The sequence below is a fragment of the Choloepus didactylus genome, chromosome 7, assembly GCF_015220235.1.
Source record: "Choloepus didactylus isolate mChoDid1 chromosome 7, mChoDid1.pri, whole genome shotgun sequence".
In the NCBI taxonomy this organism is placed as follows: Eukaryota; Metazoa; Chordata; class Mammalia; order Pilosa; family Megalonychidae; genus Choloepus; species Choloepus didactylus.
The window spans coordinates 4,777,176-4,800,090 of record NC_051313.1 but is presented as its reverse complement, the minus strand read 5'-3'; the positions used below and the strand labels follow the sequence as shown (position 1 = coordinate 4,800,090).

The 22,915-nt window shown below is 43.0% G+C and overlaps 1 protein-coding gene across 6 annotated transcripts in view; it reads left to right on the top strand.

Moving 5' to 3' along the window:
• Positions 1 to 886: 886 nt before the first annotated feature.
• Positions 887 to 22,915, top strand: part of AIG1 (androgen induced 1) — a 231,146-nt gene continuing 209,117 nt past the window's right edge. The window contains exon 1 of one of the 6 annotated variants that reach the window (XM_037844378.1): positions 887 to 1,129. In XM_037844378.1, coding sequence (XP_037700306.1) covers positions 989 to 1,129 — 141 coding nt within the window. In that variant the 5' untranslated portion in view covers positions 887 to 988. The remainder of the gene's footprint in view (positions 1,130 to 22,915) is intronic. The other 5 variants (XM_037844379.1, XM_037844377.1, XM_037844381.1 and 2 more) reach the window with 5 other exon arrangements.

The following is a 22,915-nucleotide window of genomic DNA, read 5'->3' as shown; positions in this document are numbered from 1 at the left end:
CCTCAAAGTCCCCGGCCCCGCGCCCCCTCGACCCCGGCTCTGCGACTCACTAGTCCCGGCCCCGCGTCCGCCCTCTTCAGTCCCCGGCCCCGCAAGCGTCCCCTCACCCGCTGCCCCGCGCCCCCCTGCATCCCCGCCCCCAGGACCCCCAGCCCCGGCCCGGCGCCCCCTCCGTCCTCTAAACCCGGGTTCCCAAGGCCCCGCGCCCCCCTCCATCCCCGCCCCCAGGACCCCCAGCCCCGGCCCGGCGCCCCCTCCGTCCCCTAAACCCGGGTTCCCAAGGCCCCGCGCCCCCCTCCATCCCCGCCCCCAGGACCCCCAGCCCCGGCCCGGCGCCCCCTCCGTCCTCTAAACCCAGGTCCCCACGGCCCCGCGCCCCCCTCCATCCCCGCCCCCAGGACCCCCAGCCCCGGCCCGGCGCCCCCTCCGTCCTCTAAACCCAGGTCCCGACGGCCCCGCGCGCCCCGCCGCCCCCGCCCCAGGACCCCCAGTCCCGGCCCGGCGCCCCCTCCGTCCCTAAACCCAGGTCCCGACGGCCCCGCGCGCCCCGCCGCCCCCGCCCCAGGACCCCCAGTCCCGGCCCGGCGCCCCCTCCGTCCCTAAACCCAGGTCCCGACGGCCCCGCGCGCCCCGCCGCCCCCGCCCCAGGACCCCCAGTCCCGGCCCGGCGCCCCCTCCGTCCCTAAACCCGGGTTCCCAAGGCCCCGCGCCCCCCTCCGCCGGCGGGACCCCTCGGCGCGCACCGCCCCGGCCGCCCCGCAGCCGCCTGCCCCGGGCGCCGGGAGCTCTGGGGATCCCGCGGACGCAGCAGCGGAGGGACGAGGCGGCCGCCGCGATGACGCCACGCCGCACGGGCCCGCCCCCCGCCCGCGCAGGTCGCCGCTGCGGACGCGCGAGTCCCGTGTCCCGTGTGGCCCACCCACCCCCCGCCCGCCCGGTCCTCGCGCCCCTCCGTGCCCGCGCGCCGCGCCGCCCGCCCCCGGGGACCATGGCGCTCGTCCCGTGCCAGGTGCTGCGGGCGGCCATCCTGCTGTCCTACTGCTCGGTGCTGTGCAACTACAAGGCCATCGAGATGCCCTCGCACCAGACCTACGGCGGCAGCTGGAAGTTCCTGACGTTCATTGACCTGGTAAGGCCCCCCGCGTCCCCCGGCCCCGGCCCGTGTGCGCCGCCGCGCGCCGCCGCCCCGCCCCGACGCCGGAGGGGGCGCGCCCCGAGGCCTGGCCGCCCGCAGGCGAAGCGCAGCGGGACCCGGGGCTGCGGCCGAGCGCGGGGCGCGCAGCCGGGTGGGCCTCTCGGAGGCGGGCAGACCTGCTGCGCGGAGGGGACGCGGGGGATCCTCAACGGGCCTTGAGCGCGGAGGGCCTGCGCCCCGCCTCGTCCCCGAGGTGCTTTGCAGAGCACCCCCGTGGGATAAAGCGGCCGCGGCTGCGGGACACGGGGCTGCCTGCGACCTGCGGCGCCACCGGACAGGATCGAAATCCTGGGAAGGAAGAGAAAGCGCCCCATAAAGTTGTCTTCTTGGCGTCTGTTTGGGTCCCTGGGCAGTAATCTGCATCCGCCCTTGCCCACAAAAACTTTAGGGGGGAGACTTCAGGGAGTGCGTTTCCAGCCCTGCCCGGAATTCCCAGGAGAAAGTTTGCAACCCTTTGCAGAAGCTGCAGCTGCCCTGGCACAACCGACAGGCTTGACAGTTGCAGTTTTTGTTGTGGTTTCTTTTTAAAGCTTATGGACTTCCGGCCCTAAAAAGGCCCCCATAGAGAATCCGGAGATGACACAAGGCCCAGTGATGGCTTGGGGTAGGGCCGAACGTGCTGAAGATGCCGAGTCCAGGCAGAGGGCTAAAGCAGAAAGGTCAGCTGAAGAACACACAGGGCGGTTCCGGGGACAGAGGACTCCCGTCCAAGGGCAGACCAAGGGCAGACCAAGGGCCCCAGCAGAAGCAGCATTCTCCTCTCCAAGGGTTGGCCCTCCAGTTAATGAAGAGGACTTGGCACTTGTTTTAAATATGCCCAAATGCTTGGGATGCCTCAAAGAAACACAGGGCCCTTTAGTTTAGAAAGACCACCTTGTCTTCACATCGCTTAGATGTTTGCAGAGAGGAGTTTAATTCCCTTCCCCAGCAATCTCCAAACGGTGCTCCACCCAGGGGACTCCATGCTCCCGGGGGTGCAGCTCTGCAAGGGCATCCATTTTGAGACCCTCAACTTCCAGCTTTCTTGGAACCCATCTGCCAGCTCCCTTTCCTCCCTAGGCCCTGTGCTCCCTGTGTCTGTCAGCAAATTTTAGCCCCAGAAGATAGATGGTTATCCCCAGATGCAGGTATGTGACGGAAAAACATAGACTTGTTTGGAGGGGAAGTCTTACTGGTTGACTGGCGTGTCAGTGGGGACTGGCTTCGCCAATTAGGTTATAGAGCAGACCCTTTCCATAGATGGAGTGAGCCGAGCTGCTTCCGTGAAGTTGTAATGAATTTGGCTATAAAGCAAGTATACAATATACAGAGTGCCCAGAAAGGGTGTCCCTTTCCAAGTATTTAAACTTACGAGGGGCTGGGGACTAGGGGGGCTGGCTGTCACGTTGGCATGGTTCAGAGTGTGTTAAAAAATGCAAGAAACAATATACCCCTCAAACCATCGCAGGAGTCATAGAGCTTATATGTGGCAGCATTAAATGTGTGGACTGGCCTAATTTAAACAACGCTAATCACCATAAATATACTCTTTCTATCCTAGAATTCAGGCTATACATTCAGATTTGCAACATCTACTCTGTTTCATATTTAGCTTCAGTTTGTATCAGGCCTTCAGCCAATCATTCAAACTTTTTACTCCCTGTAGTTTCTATTGAAATAAAATAATTACCTTTAAGTTTCCTCTCTGCAAGTTTCCTTTGAGGAAGTATGTCTAACGTAGTCACTAAAGCACTCCTGCAAAGTGTTAGTCTTTTTATTATTAGACATTTGGGGTCCTTGGAGCTGCAGCTGTGAATAGCTGTAAAAACCTCAACCTCCCCATCATTGGTAATGTTATGAAAAGATTAGGCTACTATCATTTTTCCATTTTGCGGTCGCAGTTGACTCGTCTGGGGGAGGGTGGCGGCCGGTTGCTAAATCCTAGGCTCCCAGGATTGCTCTGAGGGTACCGGCGGCGGGGGCTCTTTCCCGGAGGCGAGGGCGAGGCGGGGGACTTGGCCAGGTCCCCGGCGGGAGGCGTGCAAAGTATGAAGGGCGGCGAGAAAGGAACAGGCGGGACACGTTTCTTTTTGGGTGATGAAAACCAAGAGAGTTTATTAGGGGAGAGTACAAGCTTATATTGGGCGGTTTAGAGGGCGGGGTAGCTATAAGGGTTAAAGGCTTGGATTGGTTCTGAGAGGACGCGGAAGCTGTTTGTCACGGGCAGGAGTTGCTCTGGCAACGGTGCATGCGCACTGGCGGTGGGGGAGTTGCTCTGGCAACGGGGAGTGTCCGGGCAAGATAAGGGGGTGGGGAAAAGGCGGTTCCCTCCGGCAAGCCTCCCCTAACGGTGGTATTTTGGGTGAGGAAATGGGGCCTGCCTCCGGCCTCACTTTCCCAGGCCCGGGGGGCTGTGGAGGGCGCTGTCACCCGTGCCCACCACCCTCCCCAGGGGCGGATCCGGTCCCCTGGCCCAGGCCCGCCAAGTTAAGGCACGTAATCAGTGTCCCGCACCATTTAACCTTTCGTTTCTTTCTTAAGAACAAAACAATAAACTTGGACAATTTTGATGGTCATCTGAGCTCCTGAGAATGATTCTGGAAGGGGTTTTGCTTCCAGCATTTTGGCGGGAAGGCCCTCTCTGTGGCCTCCCGGGATGCGGTCCTGGCACGGGCCACCACGACCCAGGCAGTCAGTCGGCTGAGCGGATTTGCTTTCCGACTCCCGGCCCCGCGCCTCCGGGCGTGCTCGGCTTCTGGCCATCTGTGTCCGCGTCCCCTGGAGGAGGAGAGCCAGCCCCGGGGAAGCTGAGCCAGAGGTTAAGAACAGAAACTCAGTAACCGTATACTGCTCGCTGCCCAGGAGCCTCTCTTCCTCTCCTTGAAAACTGCAAGAGAACCGACGCTCAGGAAGACGCAGTTCGTGAGTGGAAACCGAGCGCTGCCTTGGTGTGGCCGGCGGGACGGTGGGTTCCTTCTGGAGGCTCCCGGACCATTTCCAGCTTCTAGAGGCCCCCACGGCCCCTGCTCCATCGGCTCGGCCGGCAGCAGCCTCGCTTCGTCTGCACCCTTCTTCACGGTGGCGTCTCCTGCCCCTTCTTTGGCCCCCCTCTTCCACCTTAAAGGACAACCGTGATTCCTTTGGGCCCCCCAGATAATCCAGAACAATCCCTATTTCATCGTAATCTGGTTTGCTACTCTCTTCCCTTCGCCATGTCCCAGAGCGTATTTGCAGGCTCCGGGGAGTAGGACGTGAGCACCCTTGGGGTCACCGTAAAGAGGGGCGCAGAGGACACCAGGCTGCTGCCAGCCGTGACGATGGAGGAGGGGTCGTGGGGGCCTCTAGAAGCTGGAAACGGTCCTTCCCGGGAGCCTCCAAAGGGAAGCCAGCCCTGCCGACATCGTTCTGGACTTCTCACCTCCAGAACTGCAAGATGATAAACATATTCAGCCCCCACATTTGTGGTGATTTGTTACAGCAGCAATGGAAAACTAGCACACTTCATTTGAAACCTCTGGCCTTAGAAAAGAAAAGAAATTCACCTCTGTATTTATGTGATCATCCTTTCAGTATGTTAGTTAGCTGGTTAATTTTAGCTTTAACCAAACTACAGGTTTTTTTTCCCTCCCGACTTCATCCTGAAACTGTGGAGAGGAGATCCATGCATTTAACAGTTGGCAGGACAAACATCGCTAAAAACTGAACCACACTGGAGAATGAGGTCTTTCTTTACCATGAGATGTTTCACAAAGCGTAACTATTATTATGTAACAGCCCAGGTCAAGGGAAGGCAGACTCTTAACTGGAAATAAGCTGGAAAGAAAGTTTAAACTAAATGACGTTCAAATGTTTTTTAACCAGTATCATGGCTGATGAATTTTCATCAGTGATGCAGATTCCTGTACTAACTAAAGGATAATCCCCAAGTTGTGTGATCTTTGCCCCCATAGATAACAAAAATGAAACATCAGAAAGAAACCAGCAAAAATAATTTGAAAGGGAAAGGCAACTGCTTTTGGAGGCCTTAAATGAGGGCCTGGAGTATAATAGGTATTTAGTGAATGTTTGAATAAATGGCAACTTTCTCTTTCCATACTTTTAATGAGTATTCTTTTCTTGTCCCATCTCCTCCCCAAACATTCAAGATAATATGAATCTTTTTATTTCTACCAGAACTTTATTCAGATGCATATGGTAGAAAGTCTAACAAATGAGTCAGCATCCACTTCTTTGCAATACGTGAACTGGACACTTATTATTAAAACTAAATTAATGCTGGTATTAGATTTAAGTGTGTTGAGTGTTCAGGGTGGGACAAGCAATCTGGCCATCCGGCTTGCTCTGTGGTGGCTCTCACCACATTGAGAGTTATCGTGCTCGTTATTCCACCTTTCCCGCCTGGGCTTCTGCGTCGGGGGCTCCTCTGAGTGTGTCGGGGGACAGCAGGGTGGCACTGCCTGGGAGCCTGCTGGAAATGTGCAACCTTGGAGCTCCGGAACCAGAGTCCGTGTTTGCACAGGAGCCCGGGGCTCGCGAGGCGTGTCCAGGCGGAGAGGCGTGGCTGCAGCCGGTGCCGGCCTGGCTTTGTAATTTAATGTGGAATCGCTCCTAGAACACAGTCGTCTCTACGTCTCAACTCTGCCTACTTTCAGAACGTGTCTCAGGTCACTTGAACAGGTATGGATCAGACATACAAGCCTGTTGTAAAAATGACAACTGTAAAACAAAAGTTAGAGAAAAATATGTATTGGGCACCAGGGAAGGGTTAATTATTGTGATGGAGAAACAAATTTTGCTAACCTTCAGGGTGACCGAGGCTGAAAACAGCTCATATTTTGATTGCCTCCTTCCTGGGTCAGAATAAAGGAAGCATACAATTTGTTAGGAAAGATAAATCTTTTTCCCAGGCATGACTTTTCAAGGTGATTTATTACTCAGATCCTCATACAGAGGACATTAGGTAGATAGCATAGTAGATAATGCCTTTGACTGGTTTTTAGCAGAATATATAAAAATATTCTTATAGGTGATGTTCCTTGTATCATGATTTTATGAAAGCCAGAATTAGGGTCTTCTCTTTTGACTGGGTGAGGGCAATTTTGCAGAAGTTTAAGGTAGTGTAATTGTTGAGTTTGCCTAAGCTGCTATCAGAAACCACACACAGTGGACTGCTTTAAACAACAAGCATTTGTTGGTACGCAATTTCAGAGGCCAGAAGGCTGATACCCAGATACGGCAAGGCTTGCTTTCTCCCTGAAGACTGTAGTGTTCTGGCTGGCTGGAATCCGGGGATCCCTTTGCTTTGCTGTCACAGGGCACTGTCCTTTCCTCTCCCTTGTGTTCTGGTTTGCAAAAGCTGCTGAAATGCAGTATACCAGAAATGGATTGACTTTTACAATGGGGGTTTATTAGTTCGCAAATTTACAGTCCTAAAGCCATGAAAATGTCCAGATTAAGGAATCATCAGGACGATACCCTCTCTGAAAAAAGGCTGATGGCATCTGGGGTTCCTCTGTCACATGGGAAGGTACATGGCTGGAGTTTGCTGGGCCTCTCTGGGGTTTAACTTCTGGTTTCCGTGGCTTTCTCCAAAACGTCTCTGGGCTTCTCTCTCTTAGCTTCTCCTGGGGGCAAACTCTGGATTACATATGTTAGCTTCTCCGCAAATGTCTCTCTCAGCTTCTCTGAGCTCTTTCTCTGTGAGCTCTCTTGAAGGATTCCAGTAAAGGATTAAGACCCACCTTGAATGGGCAGGGTCACATCTCCATGGAAACAACCTAATCAGTAAGTCCCACCCACAATAGGTCTGGCCCCACAAGAGTGGATTATAAGAACATGGCCTTTAATGGGGCACATAACAGATTCAAACCAGCACACCCTGCCCTCCTGGTTTTCCCCTGACTTGTGCTTTCCTCTCTCTATTAGGCCTCCAGTAATCCTGAGCAAGGCCCAGCCTCATTCATTTGGGCCTTAACTAAAATGGCATCTCCAAGAGGTCTTATTTCCAGTGGGTTCACACCACAGGAAGGTGGGTTAAGAATATGAACATGTGTAAATTGGGGTACATGATGCAACTTACCACAATAATCTACATCCTTTTTAAATTTTGCTCTCTGTATTAGTTAGGGTTCTCTAGGGAAATAGAACCAACAAGAGATACCTGTAAATATAAGATTTTATAAAAGTGTCTCATGCAACTGTGGGGATGCACGAGTCCATATTCCATAGGGCAGGCAGCAAACTGGCAACTCGGATGAAGGTGTTCGATGAACTCCTCGGAAATGCTTTGCTGGTCAGTTGAAGAAGAAGTGAAGGTTCTCTCTCTTTCTCCCTTAAAAGTCTTCAATTGATTGGATTAAATCCAGCTGATTGAATTCTCAGTCAATTGACTGATGATTTAATAAACCAGTCTTCTGGTTTCCTAACCAGCCATGAAACTTCCTTGCAGTAATGGTTAGGCCAGTGCTTGCTTGACCAGACACCTGGACACCATCACATAGCCAAGTTGACACATGAACCTAACCATCACTCTCTCGAAATCCATATTTCCAAAGACTTCTAAGAAAACTGTGGAAGGGACAGAATAAGTAAGAGCTCAGAAGTGGAAAAGCTTGGGGGGACTCAAAGATCAGGAAATGAGCAAGTATATATGGAGGATACATATTTTGCTTTTAGAGGTGCTAAGAATTTTAACATTTAAAAAAATTTAAAAAGGCAGAATAAGACTGTGCATCTGAGTTTGCCTTATACTTATTTATATGCCACTAATAAAATATGTAGTTGATTCTATTTCATGGCTTCATTTTAAATAGGAAAAATCTTGAGAAGAGATTCTATGTCATTACATAACTATGGTAGTTAGTTTTGCCAGCCGAAACTGCAGCCTGCCACGGGAAGGCCACTAGTTCATTGAGTGCTCAGTGAACGAAATTGGGCGGGGTTTTTGTGTTTTGGTTTTTTTTTTTTTTTTTTTTTGGCTATTATACAAACAGGGTGAAACTGCAAATTTTTTATTCAGTATAGTCAGTCTTCACCCTAAAATATACACGAACAATTGAAGGATTAAATAATGTTTTTTCCTAAACTGGGGGAAGAAACATAGAATCCTCTTCACCTTCTTTGAAAGTGTTTCTTTTGGATCAAAATAAAATAGGGTCCCGGTTTTGTCAGGGTAGGGGGAAATAATTGATGATATCACAGAAAATCATCTGGCCACTAGTTGAGGCCACTTCCTTGCCCGTCCCCACCATCCCCCACATCTGGTATAACATTTAGCAAAACTGGTAGGTGCACTTCAGGGTTTTCATTTGTTTCTCTGTATTCCCCTGAAATGTCATGTTCCTGTGGCAGTGTGAACAATAGTACAATTTTCCACATTGAATCAGACAGTCCTGTGATCCAAGCGTGCTCGGAAAAACCTTACTGCTTAGGATTCCATAACCGCGTAGCTTTCTTTTGTGCCGCCTCTGGCTTGACAGTTCATGGGCCTTTTTCCTCCTGCAGGGGACTCCTCGGAGGACTTCCTTTGAAATGAGGGACCCTTGGGAAGCTCCATGGTGGACCGGAGCAGGATATGGGATGGAGCTTTAATGCTCTTGATCAAGACAGGCTAATGAAGAATAACGAGAGAAATTGCTTGAATTTACAAAGTGACGACAATACTGCCATTTCCAACCTTCAGAGAAGGCTGGAACGTGGTCTTTAATGGGGCACATAACAGATTCAGACCAGCACACCCTGCCCTCCTGGTTCTCCCCTGACTTGCGCTTTCCTCTCTCTCTAAGGCCTCCCGTAATCCCAAGCGAGGCCCAGCCTCATTCATTTGGGCCTTAACTAAAATAGCACTACTAAATTTAAGGATGGAAGGATCCTTTAATTTAGAAGGATGGAATTCTAGAATGGTCTAGTGTCTTCATGTTGATTTATATATAGACCTGCAATAATTTAAATATTTTATTTCAAAAGAAGTACATACTCATTGCAGAAAATTTGTAAAATGCAGAAAAGTCCAGGAAAAGTGTATTCCATCTCCTCCCTTATTATGCCTTGCTTGTTACCATTCTTGTGCTTCAAGATATTATTTATTTTAGAATTTTATACATGCACACAGAATCAGTCTATATAAAAAAATATTGTTTATAAAAATTATTTTAAAATGCAGAAAAATTAATATCACTCACAGATAATAACTTCATATTTTGCTATTTGCCTTTTCAGTCATATATATATATACTTACATTTTTAAAAGTTCAGTGTATACATATGGTTTTTATAAATTTATTTTTAATTCACCAAAATTCACTTATTGATGTAGTTTTCTATGAGATTTGACAGATACGTATAACCATCACCACGATCAAGAAACAGCTTAGTTCCATCACCCAAAAATAGTCTCTGAAGAAGCCCTCTTGTAGACAGTCCCTCCCTTAAATCTTAACCCCTAAGCTTTGCCCTTTCTAGAAAATATTATCAATGGAAGATACAGAATATGGCTTTTGAGTCTGGGTTTTTCATTTAGCATAAGGCATTTCAGATTTATCCATGCTGTTGAGATTATCAGTGGTTGTTCTGTTTTATTGCTGAGTCTTATTCCATGGTATGGTATCCCAGTTTGTTTATCCATTCATAAGTTGAAGTACACTTGGACTGTTTCTAGTTTGGGGAGATGATGAATGGAGCTGCTAGGAACATTTGCGGACAGGGTTTTGTGTAACAATGGGTTTTCATTTTTCCTGGGTACTTACCTAAGAGTGAGATTGTGTGGTCATATGATAAGTGTATCTTTAACTTTATTAGAAACTACCGAACTGTTCTCCAGGGTAAATGTACCATTTTGGATTCCCACCAGCAATGTACAAGGGTTCTACCTGCTCCGTGTCCTCCTCAGTTTGTGTACAATCAAATTTTCCTTGATTTTTGCCAATCTAATAAGTGTGTGTTGGTATCTCATTGTGGTTTTAATAGTCGTTTCCCTTCTGACTAAATGATTTTGAGCATATTTGCTTGTGCTGTTTTATCATGCTTATCTGTTCTTTGTGAAGTTCAAATATGTTACCCATTTTTAAAAATGTAACATAATATTGAGTTTATTTTAATGGCAGAAGTTTATATCACTAGCCTGGCTTTTTTATTGAGATGAAATTCACATAACTTTATATTCATCATTTTAGAGTGAACAGTTCAGTGGCTTCCAGTACATTTGCATTATTGTACAGCCTTCGGCACTCTCTAATCCTAGGGTATTTTATCATCCCCAAAGGAAACCCATTAAACCGTCACTCCCAATATCGCCCTCTTCCCATTCTCTAGTATCACTAATCTGCTCTCTCTCTCTATGGATTTGCCTGTTATGGACGTTTCATATAAATGGAGTCATGTAATATCTGGCTTTTGTGTCTGGCATCATATATTTAAGGGGCATCCGTGTTGTGGCATGCATCAGTACTTCATTCTTTTTAAGGATGAATAATATTCCACTATATGGATATACCACAGTTTATTCATTCATCTGTTTCCTCCTTTTTTGCTATTATAAATAGACCTGCTATGTACATTCCTGTATAAGTTTTGTTTGAACACCTGTTTTAACTTCTTTCGGGCATACATGTAAGAGTGGAATTGCTTGGTGATAAGGTCATTCCATGTTTAAGTTATTGAGGAACTACCAAACTTATTTCCACTGCAGTTGCACCATTTTACATCCGCACCAGCAATGTACAAGAGTTCCAATTTCTCCTCATCGTTGCCAACACTTAACACTTGTTATTTTTTAAATTATACTCACCCTCGTAGGCATGGAATGGTATCGCATTGTGGTTTTTACTTACGTTTCCCTAATGGGTGCTGACCTTGAACATGTTTTCATGTGTTTCTTGACCATTTGTATTCCTTCTTTGGAGAAATGTCTATTCAAGTCCTTTGCCCATTTTTAAATTGAATTGCTTGTCTTTTTGGTGATGTGGTATAAGCATTCTGTATATATTTTAGATACTAATCACTTATCATATATATGTTTTGCAAATATTTTCTCTCATTCTGTATGTTGATCTTTTTCACTCTCTTGATAGTGTCTCTGGATGCACAGAAGTTTTTAATTTTGATGAAGTTGAATTTATCTATTTTTTTCTTTGTTGCTTGTGCTTCTGGTGTCATAATTAAGAAACGATCACAAAATACTAGATCATGAAGGTTTGCTCCTATGTTTTCTTCAAAGAGTATTATAGTTTTAGCTGGTAAATTTAGGTCTTTGATCCATTTTCAGTTAATTTCTGAATATGAGATTCTTTTCCCTGTGGATATCCAGTTGTAAGAGCATCATTTGTTAAAGATACTGTTCTTTCCCCCACTGAATGGTCTTGGCACCTATGTATGTAGGAATTTATTTCTACACTCTCAATTCTATTCCATTAATCCAATGTTTATCCTTATGATGGTACCATACTGTTTTGATTACTGTAGCTTTACAGTAGTTTTGAAATTGGGAATTGTGAACCCTACAAATTTGCTCTTCTTTTTCGAGATAGCTTTGGATATTTGGAGTCCCTTGGCATTCCATATAAATTTGAGAAATGGCTTTTCAATTCCTGCAAAAAAGGCCTCTGGGATTTTGATAGGAATTGCATTGAACCTGTTGATTGCTTCAGGGAGTAGTGACATCTTAGCAATATTTGGTCTTCCAGTCCATGAACACAGGATGCCTCTCCGTTTATTTGGGTCTTTTAAATTTCTTTCAGCAGTGTTTTGTAGTTTTCAGTGTACAAGTCTTTCACCTCTTTGGTTAAACTTATTCCTAGGTGTTTTATTCTTTTTGGTGCTATTGTAAATGGAATTGCTTTCTTAATTTCCTTTTCAGACTGCTCATTGCTAGTGGATAGAAATATAACTGATTTTTGCATGTTGATCTTATATCCTGAAACTGCTAACTTCATTTTTTAGCAGAAGTTTCGTGGATGTTTTTGGGATTTTCTATATACAAGATCATGTCACCACTGAATAGAGGTATTTTTTTTTTTTTACTTCTTCCTTTCTAATTTGGATATTATATTTGTTTTTCTTGCCTAAATACTCTGGTTAGGATTTCCAGTATAAAGTCGAATAGAGGTGGTAAAAGTGGGCATTCTTGTCTTGTTACTGATCTTAGGGGAAATATTTCAGTCTTTCGCCATTGAGTATGATGTTAGCTGTGGTTATTTCATACATGTCCTTTATTGTTGAGCTCCCTAGTATTTCCAGTTTGTTGAATGCTTTTATCATGAAAAGGTGTTGGATTTTGTCACGTTTTTTCTGCATCAGTTGAAACGGTCATGTGTTGGGGTTTTCCTCTTTATTCTATTAAGGTGGTGTATTACATTGATTGTTGAACCACGCTTCCATTTCTGGGATAAATCCCACTTGGTTATGATGTAATTCTTTTAATATGCTTCTGGATTCAGTTTGTTAGTATTTTTTTTGAGGATTTTTGCATCTATATTCATAATGAATACTAGTCCGTAGTTTTCTTTCCTTGTGATGTCTTTGGCTTTGGTATCAGGGTAATACTGGTCTCATAGAATGGGTTGGAAGGTGTTCCTTCCTCTTCATTGTTTTGAAAATAATTGTTGTTTATTCTTTTTTAAATGTTTGGTAGAATTCGCCAGTGAAGCCATCTGGTCCTGAGCTTTTCTTTGATAGGAGGTTTTTGATTACTGGTTCAATCTTACTTGTTATAGGCCTATCCAGATTTTTCTGTTTCTTCTTGGGTCAGTTCTGGTAGTTTGTATGTTTTTGAGAATTTGTGTATTTCATCTAGGTTATCTGATTTGTTGGCTTACAATTGTTCATGGTATTATTTTATAATCCTTTTTATTTGTCTAAGATTAGCACTAATCTCACTTTAACTTTTAATTTTTAAATAGGAGTACTCTCTCTTTTCCTTCATCTAACTAAAGTTTTTTCGATTTTGTTAATCATTTCAAAAAGCCAACTTTTGGACTGTTGATTTTCTCTATTTCTTTTATTTGTACTCTAATCTTTATTTTTCCTTCCTTCTGCTAACTTTGGGTTTTGTTTGCTCTTCTTTTTCTAGTTTCTCTAGGTGTGAAGTTAGATTATTGATTTGAGATCTTTCTTCTTTTTTACTGAAGTGTTAACAGCTATAAATTTACCTCTAAGTACTGATTTGAATGCATTCTGTAAGTTTTTATATGTTGTGATTTTATTTTCCTTGGTCTCTAAGTATTTTTAAATTTCCTATGTGATTTTTTCTTTGACCCATTGGTTGTTTAAGAGTGTGTTGTTTAATTTCCACAAATTTCTGAATTTTCCAGTTTTCCTTCTTTTATTGACATCTAGTTTCATTCCATTGCTTTTTTATGATTTCATTATTCTTAAATGTATTGAGGCATGTTTTTATGTCCTAACACATGTTTTGTCCTGGAAAACATTCCATATGCCCTTGAAAATAATATGTGCTCTTGTTGGATGGAGTGTTCACTTTATGTATGTTAGGTTTAACTGGTTTATAGCATTTTTCAATTTTTCTCTTTCCTTATTGATCTTCTGTCTAGTTGTTCTCTCCATTGTTGAAAGTAGGATATTGAAGTTTCCAAGTATTTTAGAACTATTTTTCCCTTCAATTCTGTCAGTTTTTGCTTTATGTATTTTGGTGACTGTTGTTGGGTATGTATGTTTTTATAATTATTATAACTTCTTTGTGGATTGACATTTTTAACAATATATAATATCCTTCTTTATCTCTTATAAAAACCTGACACAATGTCTATATTTTTTATGACATTATTATAGCCCCACCAGCTCTTTTTGGTTACTATTTGCATGAATTATGTTTTTCCATCCTTTTACCTTTATTCTCTTTGTATCTTTGAGTCTAAAGTGAGTCTCTTGTAAACAGCATGTAGATGGATCATGTGCTTTATCCATTTTGCCTATCTCTGCCTTTTCTAATTCAATTTTACTGAGATGTATTCACACACCCTACAGTCATCCACAGTGTACAATCAGCTATTCACAATACCATCCTATAGTTGTGCATTCATCACTGAATCAACTTTTGAACATTTTTCCTAATCCAAAAAAATAAAAAATAAAAATAAAAGTAAAAAAGAACACCCAAAACATTCCATACTCCCCATCTCACCTTATTTTTCATTTAGTTTTTGTCCCCATTTCTCTACTTATCTGTCCATACACTGGGCAAAGGGAATGTGAACCACGAGGTTTTCACAATCACACAGTTACACCATGTAAGTTACATAGTTATGCAGTTGTCTTCAAGAATCAAGGCTACTGGGTTACAGTTTGATAGTTTCAAGTATTTCCTTCTAGCTATCCCAAGACACTAAAAACTAAAAAGGGATATCTATATAGTGCATAAGAATGCCCTCCAGAGTGACCTATCACCTCCGTTTGAAATCTCTCAGCCACTGAAACTTTGTTTTGTTTCATTTCACTTCTCCCATTTGGTCAAGAAGATTTTCTCAATTCCACAATGCCGTGTCCAGGCTCATCCCCAGGAGCCATGTCCCATGTTGCCGGGGTGATTTATACCACTAGGGTGATTTATGCCACGTGCACTTAGAGAGAGAGAGTGGGCCACATCTGAGCAATAAAGAGCTTCTGTAGGGGAGACTCTTACACTCTCTGCCTTTTAACTGAAGAGTTTAATCCATGTGCATTTAATGCAGTTACTGATAAGGATGGAATTAATTCTACAATTTTGCAATTTGTTTTCTTTGTGTTGTATTGTTTTCATTCAATTCCTGCATTGTTGCCTTCTTTTTGTGTTTAATTCACTTTTTTTTGTAGTGTACCATTTTGATTCCCTTCTAATTTCTTTTTCTTTATGTATGTATTAGATACTAACATGGGGTTTACAATTAATATCTTAAACTTATAAGAATCTAGTTTGAATTAATGCCAACTTAGTTTTAAAAGTATGTAAAAATTCTGCTCCTGCATATCTCTATCCTTCCCCCTTTTTATTGTTATTGTCACAGATTACATCTTTATACATTGTGTCCATTAATATATAAGTATTGTTTTATGCATTTGTCTTTTAAATCTTATAGGGAAAAAAGATTTATAAATCAAATACAGTAAGTATTGATTTTACATTTATGTAAGAAATTACCTGTACTAGTGTTCTTTAATTCTTCATATGGCTGTGAGTTACTGTCTATTGTCCTTTCACTTCAGCCTGAAGGATTCCCTTTAACATTTCTTGTACAGCAGGCCTGCAAGGAATGAACTACCTCGGCTTTTATTATCTGTTAATGTTTAAATTTCTTCTTCATTCTTGAAGGGTAGTTTTGCAGGCTATAGAATTTTTTATTGATTTTTTTTTTTCTTTCTGCACTTTTAGTATGTCATCCCACTGCCTTCTAGTCTCCATGGTTTCTGATGGGCAATTTACTCCAAACTTAATGAGAATCACATGTATGTCACTTCTCTCTTGCTGCTTCTAAGATTCTCTGTCTTTGGCTTTTGATTATAATGTGTTTCAGTGTGGAGCCTTTGAGCTTAACTTATTTGGAATTCATTGAGTTTCTTGGTTGTTTAGATTCCTGTCTTTTATCAAATATGGGATGTTTGTAGACATTATTTCTTCAAGTATTTTTTTCTGTCCCTTTCTCTGTCCTCCTCTCCTTCTGGGAATTCCATTAGACAAATGAATATGCTTAAGCTCTGTTCATATTTCTTCATTCTTTTTTTCTTTCTGCCCCTCAGACTGGTTAATTTCACTTGACCTACCTTCAAGTTTGCGTGTTCTTTCTTCTTTCTGCCAAAATCTACTTATGAACCCCTCTAGTTATATTTTTGTTACACTTATTTTACTTTTTAACTTTCATTATTTCTATTTGCTTCTTTAAAAAATTTCTGTCTCTTTATTGATATGACTTATTTGCTCAGACATCATTCTCCTGTTTTCCTTTAGTTCTCTGTCCATGGTTTTCTTTAGCATATTTAAGACAGTTTATTTCAAGTCTTTATCTAATAAGTCCATTATCTGTGCTTCCTTAAGGAAAGTTTCTGTTAATTTTTTTAAAATTTTCCTGTGAATTGGCCATCCTTCCTTGTTTTTTTGCATGCTTCATAATATTTTATTGAAAACTGGACATTTTGAGTATTATAATTTGGAAAAAAAAGCAAGAAAGAAGAGTAGAGAAAAGTAAAAGAAAAATACTCTCTAGTTCTCTGCAGATTGGCTCTGTCTCGGACACTCCTTCAATGCCCAGTCAGGCCATTTTCAGCTCTGTCTTAGCCGTCATGTCCTGTGCACTGAGCCTGAAGATCAGCCGGAGGAGAAACAGTCTGGTCCTCTCAGGTGTTTTCTTGGTTCCCCGGTAAACACTGAGCTTTTCAAAACCCCTGTACTCCAAAATATCTTACTCCCTGGCTTTTCCTCCCAGATTTTTGGAATGTCTATTGTTTGCCCCAGGTGGCAGCGGCTTGTCATTTGTCTTTCAGTGTTTTCGAGGAACATCCCCCACACAGCTGCTCTTCCTGAGAGAGTTCCCAGTTAGGAAACATAAGTGGAAGCCCCTTGCACCAGTGCTCCAGGGAAACCAAGTCAGGTCCAAACAGACACACTCATTCCCTTGGGAACAGTCCACTTTCCTTCCTCTGAAACCAGGTATCCACCCCTGGGACGTGGGCTGCTGCCTTCAGGACCACTGACGTGCAGGGAGGCAGTGGGCAAGGTAAGATAAAATGCCCCCAAGTTGTTCTGCCCCATTCAAGTCACCTTTCTCCTGGTTGAGCATTCTCTTGGCTTCTGTAATCCTTTGACTATCTTCCAGAGTTCTGATAAGGTTGATTTCTGGAGAGAGTCAGCCTCTGAAAGTCTTTCCTCCTCCAATTCACTAATGTTAACTTGCCTGTTGGTAAATTCTGGGGTTTTGTTTTCTTACTGTTTAGCTTTGAGGCTTTTTAATGCTGAATAAAAGTCCTTTGTACACCTTTTATTTCTTTCTCTTACTTTATTACAATGGCCAAGATTTCCAGTATATATTACATGGAATATATTATCCTCTTAGGGAGAAAACATTCGGTCTTTTGCAATTAAGGCTGATAGTTCTAGGTTTTTTGTAGATGCCCTTTAGCAGTCTGAGCACATTTCTTTTTACTTCTAGTTTGATGAGAGGTTTTTTTTTTTTAATTTTTTAATAGTATGAATGGATGTTGAATTTTATAAGATGCTTTTTCTACATCTGCTAATATGTTTATATGGTTTTTCTTAATATTTTTCTGTTAATACGGTGAATTACATTGATATTTGAATGTTGAACCACTCTTGCATTCCTGGGGTGAGCTCCACTTGTCCACTTGATTGTGATCTGTTATCCTTTTTATGTAATTCTGTGTGGCAGTTTGAAGCTGTTATGTATCCAGAAAAGGCCATGTTCTTTTAATACATCCCTGTGGGTGTAGACCTACTATAGGTGGGACCCTTTGATTGGGGTATTTTAGTTGGGAAGTGATCACCTCATTCAGGGTGAATCTTGATCCTCAAGCTGGAGTCCTTCATAAGGGGATAAAACACATACAGAAGCAGAGGGATTAAATTCAGAGAAGCATCCAGAGAAATTTAGAGAAAAAGCCACAGATGGAGAAGCCAGAAGCAGAAACAATGGAACCCAGGAGCGAAGGACGAGCAGACGCTGGCCGTGTCCCAGATGCCGGCAGCCTGTCTTCAGAGTCCAGGTGTCGTCCTGCTGGGGTCCTGAGCTGGACATTTTCACGGCCTAAGAACTGTAAATTGTAAACTAATAAATCCCCATTGTAAAGGCCAGTCCATTTCTGGTAAACGGCATTCCATCAGCTTTAGCAAACTGAAACACTCTGGACTTGATTTGTTAATTGTTGAGATTTTGCCTCTCTGTTCATGAGAGGTATTGGACTGTAGTATTTTTTTTTTTTTTCTGTTTTTCTCTGGCATTGATATCAGTATAATGCTGGCTGCATAAAATAAGCTGAGAAGTTTTCTTTCCTCTTCAGTGTTCTGGAAGAGATTGAGTGGAAATGGTAGAATCACTGTCTGAGATGCTTGGTAAAATTTAATCCGGCAAAATCATCTGGTTTAAAATGTTCTTTGTTGGGAGTTTTTCAACCACGTATTCAATTTAGTTGAATTCAAGATCTAGGACTGTTCTGGAGTCTACTTTGCCTGATATTACTATAGCCACTCCAGCCTTCTTACGATGAGTGTTTGCAAGGTATAGTTTTCCATCCTCTTATTTTTAACTTAGTTACTTCAATATATTCAAAGATTTCTTGTGGACAGCATAGAATTGAATAATATTTTTAAAATCTAATCTGATAGATGTATCCTTTAAGAGGTGTGTTGGGACCATTTACATTTGATTTAATTATTGATACGGTTGGATTTAGGTCTACCCTTTGATTATTTTCTTTTGCCCCCCCCCTCCCATTTTGGTTCCCCTCTTCCTCATTTCCTGACTTCTTTTTGATTATTTGTACATTTTCAGTATTTAATGTTACTTATTGGCTGTTTGCCTATATCTCTGTGTACTGTTATTTTAGTTGTGGTTCTAGGGCTTAACACATATACTACTGACTGCACAATCTACTTGGAGTTAACTTTATACCAGTTCAGTGAAAAGATACAAGCCTTGTAACTTTACCCTCTGTTCTGGTTTGCTAATGCTGCCTTTATGCAAAATACCAGAAATGGATTGGCTTTTATAAAGGGGGTTTTATTTGGTTACAAAGTTACAGTCCTAAGGCCATAAAAGTGTCCAATCTAAGGCATCGACAATAGGGCACCTTCACTGAAGAACGTCCAGTGGCATCCGGAACACCTCTGTTAGCTGGGAAGGCATGTGCCTGGCATCTGCTGGTCTTTTTCTCCTGGGTTCTGGTTTCAAAATGGCTTTCTCCAAAATGTCTCTGAGCTTGTCTCTCTTAGCTTCTCCAGAGCAAACTCTGGGCTAGCATCTCTAAATGTCTCCAAGCATCTCTAAGCGTCATCTCCCAAGCGTCTCTCCAAAGTCCCTCTCAGCTGCTCTGAGCTCCTTCTGTCTGTGAGCTCTTATAGGACTCCAGTGATTTAATTAAGACCCACACTGAATGGGTGGGGTAACACCTCCATGGAAATAATCTAATCAAAGGTACTACCCACAGTTGGGTGAGTCACATCTCTGTGGAAACACAAATCAAATGTGTTTCAACAAGTTTGGTTTTAAAAGATCATGGCTCTTTCAAGGGTCATAATATATACAAACTGGCATACCCCCCCTACTTAATCTGAAAATTGTCATATTTACTATATCCATATAACTTGAAAACTCCATGACCATTTTATATTTTTTGCTTTCAATGGTCGTAAATATTCTAAAGAACTTACTGGAATGAAATAGTTATTGTATTTATCCAGACGTTTTGCATTTCTTTTGCCCTGCCTTAAGTCCTTATGTCCATGTTTACCTCTGGAATCATTTCCCTTTGACTTGAAGAACTTTATCATTTCTTTTAGAACAGGACAGCTAGAAGCAAGTTTTCCTAGTTTTTCTTTGGCTGAGTGGTCTTTCTTTGGCCTTCATCTATGAAGGAAATTTTTGTCAGATATAACATTCTGGCTAACAGTTCTTTTCTTTCATCACTTTAAAGATGTCATGCCATTGTAATCTGGTCTCCAGTAGTTCTGACGAGAAATCTGTGATCATTCAAGACATTGTCCACTTGAATATAATGTACTGCTTTTCTCTGGCTGCCTTTAAGATTTTTTATTCAGTTTTCAGCAATCTAACCACGATGTATCTGGTGGTAGTTCTCCTAAGTTTATCCTGATAGGGGTTTGCTGATCTTCAATCTTACGTCTTTCACCTAATTTGAGAAGTGTTCAGGCTTTAATTCTTCAAATATTCTTTCTGCACATCTCTCTGTCTTTCTTCTCTTCTTGGACTCAATGGATGTGACTGTTAGGCCATTGGGTTATTGTTCCACTGGTTGCTGAGGACTTGTTCCTTTTTTGTTTTCAGTCTTTTTTTCTCTGTGATCCTCAGATTGCATGATTTCTATTGATCTATCTTCAAATTCACTAATTCTTTCCTTTGTCACCTACATTTTGTTATTGAGCCCATCCAGTGACTTTTTAAGTTCAGACATTGTGTTTCAATTCTAAAATTTCTATATGGTTCCTTTTTATAGTTTAGATATTTTGTTTTTCTAAAAATCCTATGTTTCGTTAATTATAGCAGTGTTCACCTTTCCCTTATGGAGGATGGCTGTAACAGCTTTTCTGAAATCCTTGATAATTCCAACATATGGGCCATCCTGGAATTGGCATTTGTTGATTGTTTTTTTCCCTTGAATAATGGTCAGATTTTCCTGGTCCTTTGTATAGCAAGTAATTTTGGATTTTACTCTGAGCATTTTGAATACTTTGTTGGGAGACTCTGGCTCCTGTTAAATTCTTGGAAGACTATTGATTTTTAAAGTTTGTTTCTTTGTTTTGGCAGGCAGTCTATCTGCTCTGTCTCACAGTGGTTCTGATGTCAGTTGAATTTTCAAAGATTTTGCTGCACCCTTTGGGTCTGACTGGCCCAGGGTTTAGTCTGGGACTTGCACAATGGTTTATATGGTAGTTCAGGTTTTGAAGACTCTGCTAAGCTTTTCTAGGTCCATCGTGTGCATACCCAGAACATAAGGACATACATCAGTTCAGCCACAGAATTAGGGGTTAGCCTTTTTCAGCTCTCTTCTCTCCATGATTTCTCCCATTCTCTCCTGTTTCCTCCAGGCTAATTAGGAAGTTCTCAGAATTTTAGCCTCCCGTGTCTCCGTGCAGTTCCATATAGCTAAAATTGTCTTCCCAGTGAGGCAGCAAAAGAAAAAAGAGGAAAAAAATCACGTGTTCCCCCTACACTCATCACAGAATAGGCTCTTTTTTCCCAGTTCCTCTGGCTAGAGAGATGGGTTTTACTTGGGGTTTTTGAATCCTGTGCTGTCGTCAGTGCAGCTCAATAGCTGGGGCTTGCCCCTCTGGGCAGGACTCAGGGAGGAAAGGAAGGGGAAGGAAAGAAACAGAGCCCCTCTCAATCTCCAGCACATTGGGGTCCCTTTCCCCTGTCCTCTGGTTTCAAAGGCAGGTTTCTCCTTGAGTTTTGCTCTCTGTGCCTGATGCACAGTTCCTGAATCCAGCCTGCCCTCAGGTCCACTCTGGGGAAAAAGGAGAATAAAAACCCATGTGCTTCACCCTCACTAAAGCCCGTATTCCATTTTTCACATTAGTTTCCAGTCCACCTTCCATCGCTTACTTTTCAGAGTCCTCAGGTTTTGCATCCTGTTTGGAGTTTTTAGCGGAATTTAGCTGGAGTGAGAGCCTGTGGTCGGCTCACTCCATCTCGGCTGGCACTGGAAGTCACCCACACAGGTTTAATCCCTGTTTTCTCCCACCTATAATATTTTATAAACATTTTCCCTTGCCTTTATGTGTCCATCCATAACATCATTTTTATGGCTGCACATTTCCTCCTCTGGGTGTTTATGTTGATTGTCTCAGTGAATACGTGAAGGAGTAATTCTTTACACACATTTGGGACTATATTCCTAGGATAAATTCTTAGAGGTGGATTTGCTGTACTAAAGTTTTTAAGAGAGTATTTTAATTTTAAGTCAATTTTCTCTGCCTCCAATATCTAGAGTACTGATTTCACTGTACTTCTGCTAACACTGTGTACAGCAAATAATGCCAACCATTACTCAAGATGCTTAGATTTTGCAATTTCCTGTCTAGTGATTAACTGCAAATCCTTCATCACATATCTCATAAAAGGAAGTGGCTAGCTGGTTGGGTATTATGCACATTTGGTTTGGGCTCATAAATACTTGAGCCAAACATGTATCTTCAGGTGCCCAGAGCATCCTAATTAAGAAGGAATTGACAGGACCTTCGCTGTGTGGTAGACGTGAGTCTGGTTGTGCATTCCATGCACCTTGCATTAAAACTGTACTTTAGCTTAGTCACGAGTGATTAAGCCAACTTCAGAAGGCTGATGAAAGTGTCCTTTTCTTTGTAATTCCACTTTTAACAATACATCTGAACATTAAGATTGTATAGAAAATGGGAAATTATCCTCTTGTGAAACACTAAGGTTAATTCCATGCCAAAATAGGCCACTCCTGCGTCGGCTCAGGTCCTGGCAGGCAGAAGACACAGTGCACTCAACTGTGTAATTTGAGCGAGTTCAGTGAAGGAACAATTTCCATGAGTGCGAGCAGGGTGTAGAAAAGCAACAAGATGTAGTGCACATTTTGTGGGCTGGGAACAAGGGGCAGGAGACCCCAAGGCGAAAAGCAGCACCCTTCGCGGACCATGGTGACCCTTTGGGGAATCAGTGAACAAAGCAGACCCCTCGACTCTCCTCTCCCCCGCCTCGGTCCAGTATCCTGCCTGTTCTCCTCACTGGTCAAAGCAGGCCAGAAGGCAGAGAGTAGGACAGTCTCCGCAGGGGTCCCCAAGATCTAACAAGGGGAACCCAGGGAATAGTCTTGGATTCAACTTCTTTACCACAAATACATTCAGAAGTCTTAGCTACCTTGCAATCAGCTAAATTTGATGAAGGAATATTTCTGTTCACAACATATTTATTTATAGTTAAATATGTAAAGTGATAATTCTGAATAAAATATGACTTTTTAGCAAACTATACAGTCAATTTATTGGAGGGTTCTGTACCACATATTCTTTACCAATTAAACAGAGGCTGTACAGTCCGAGAC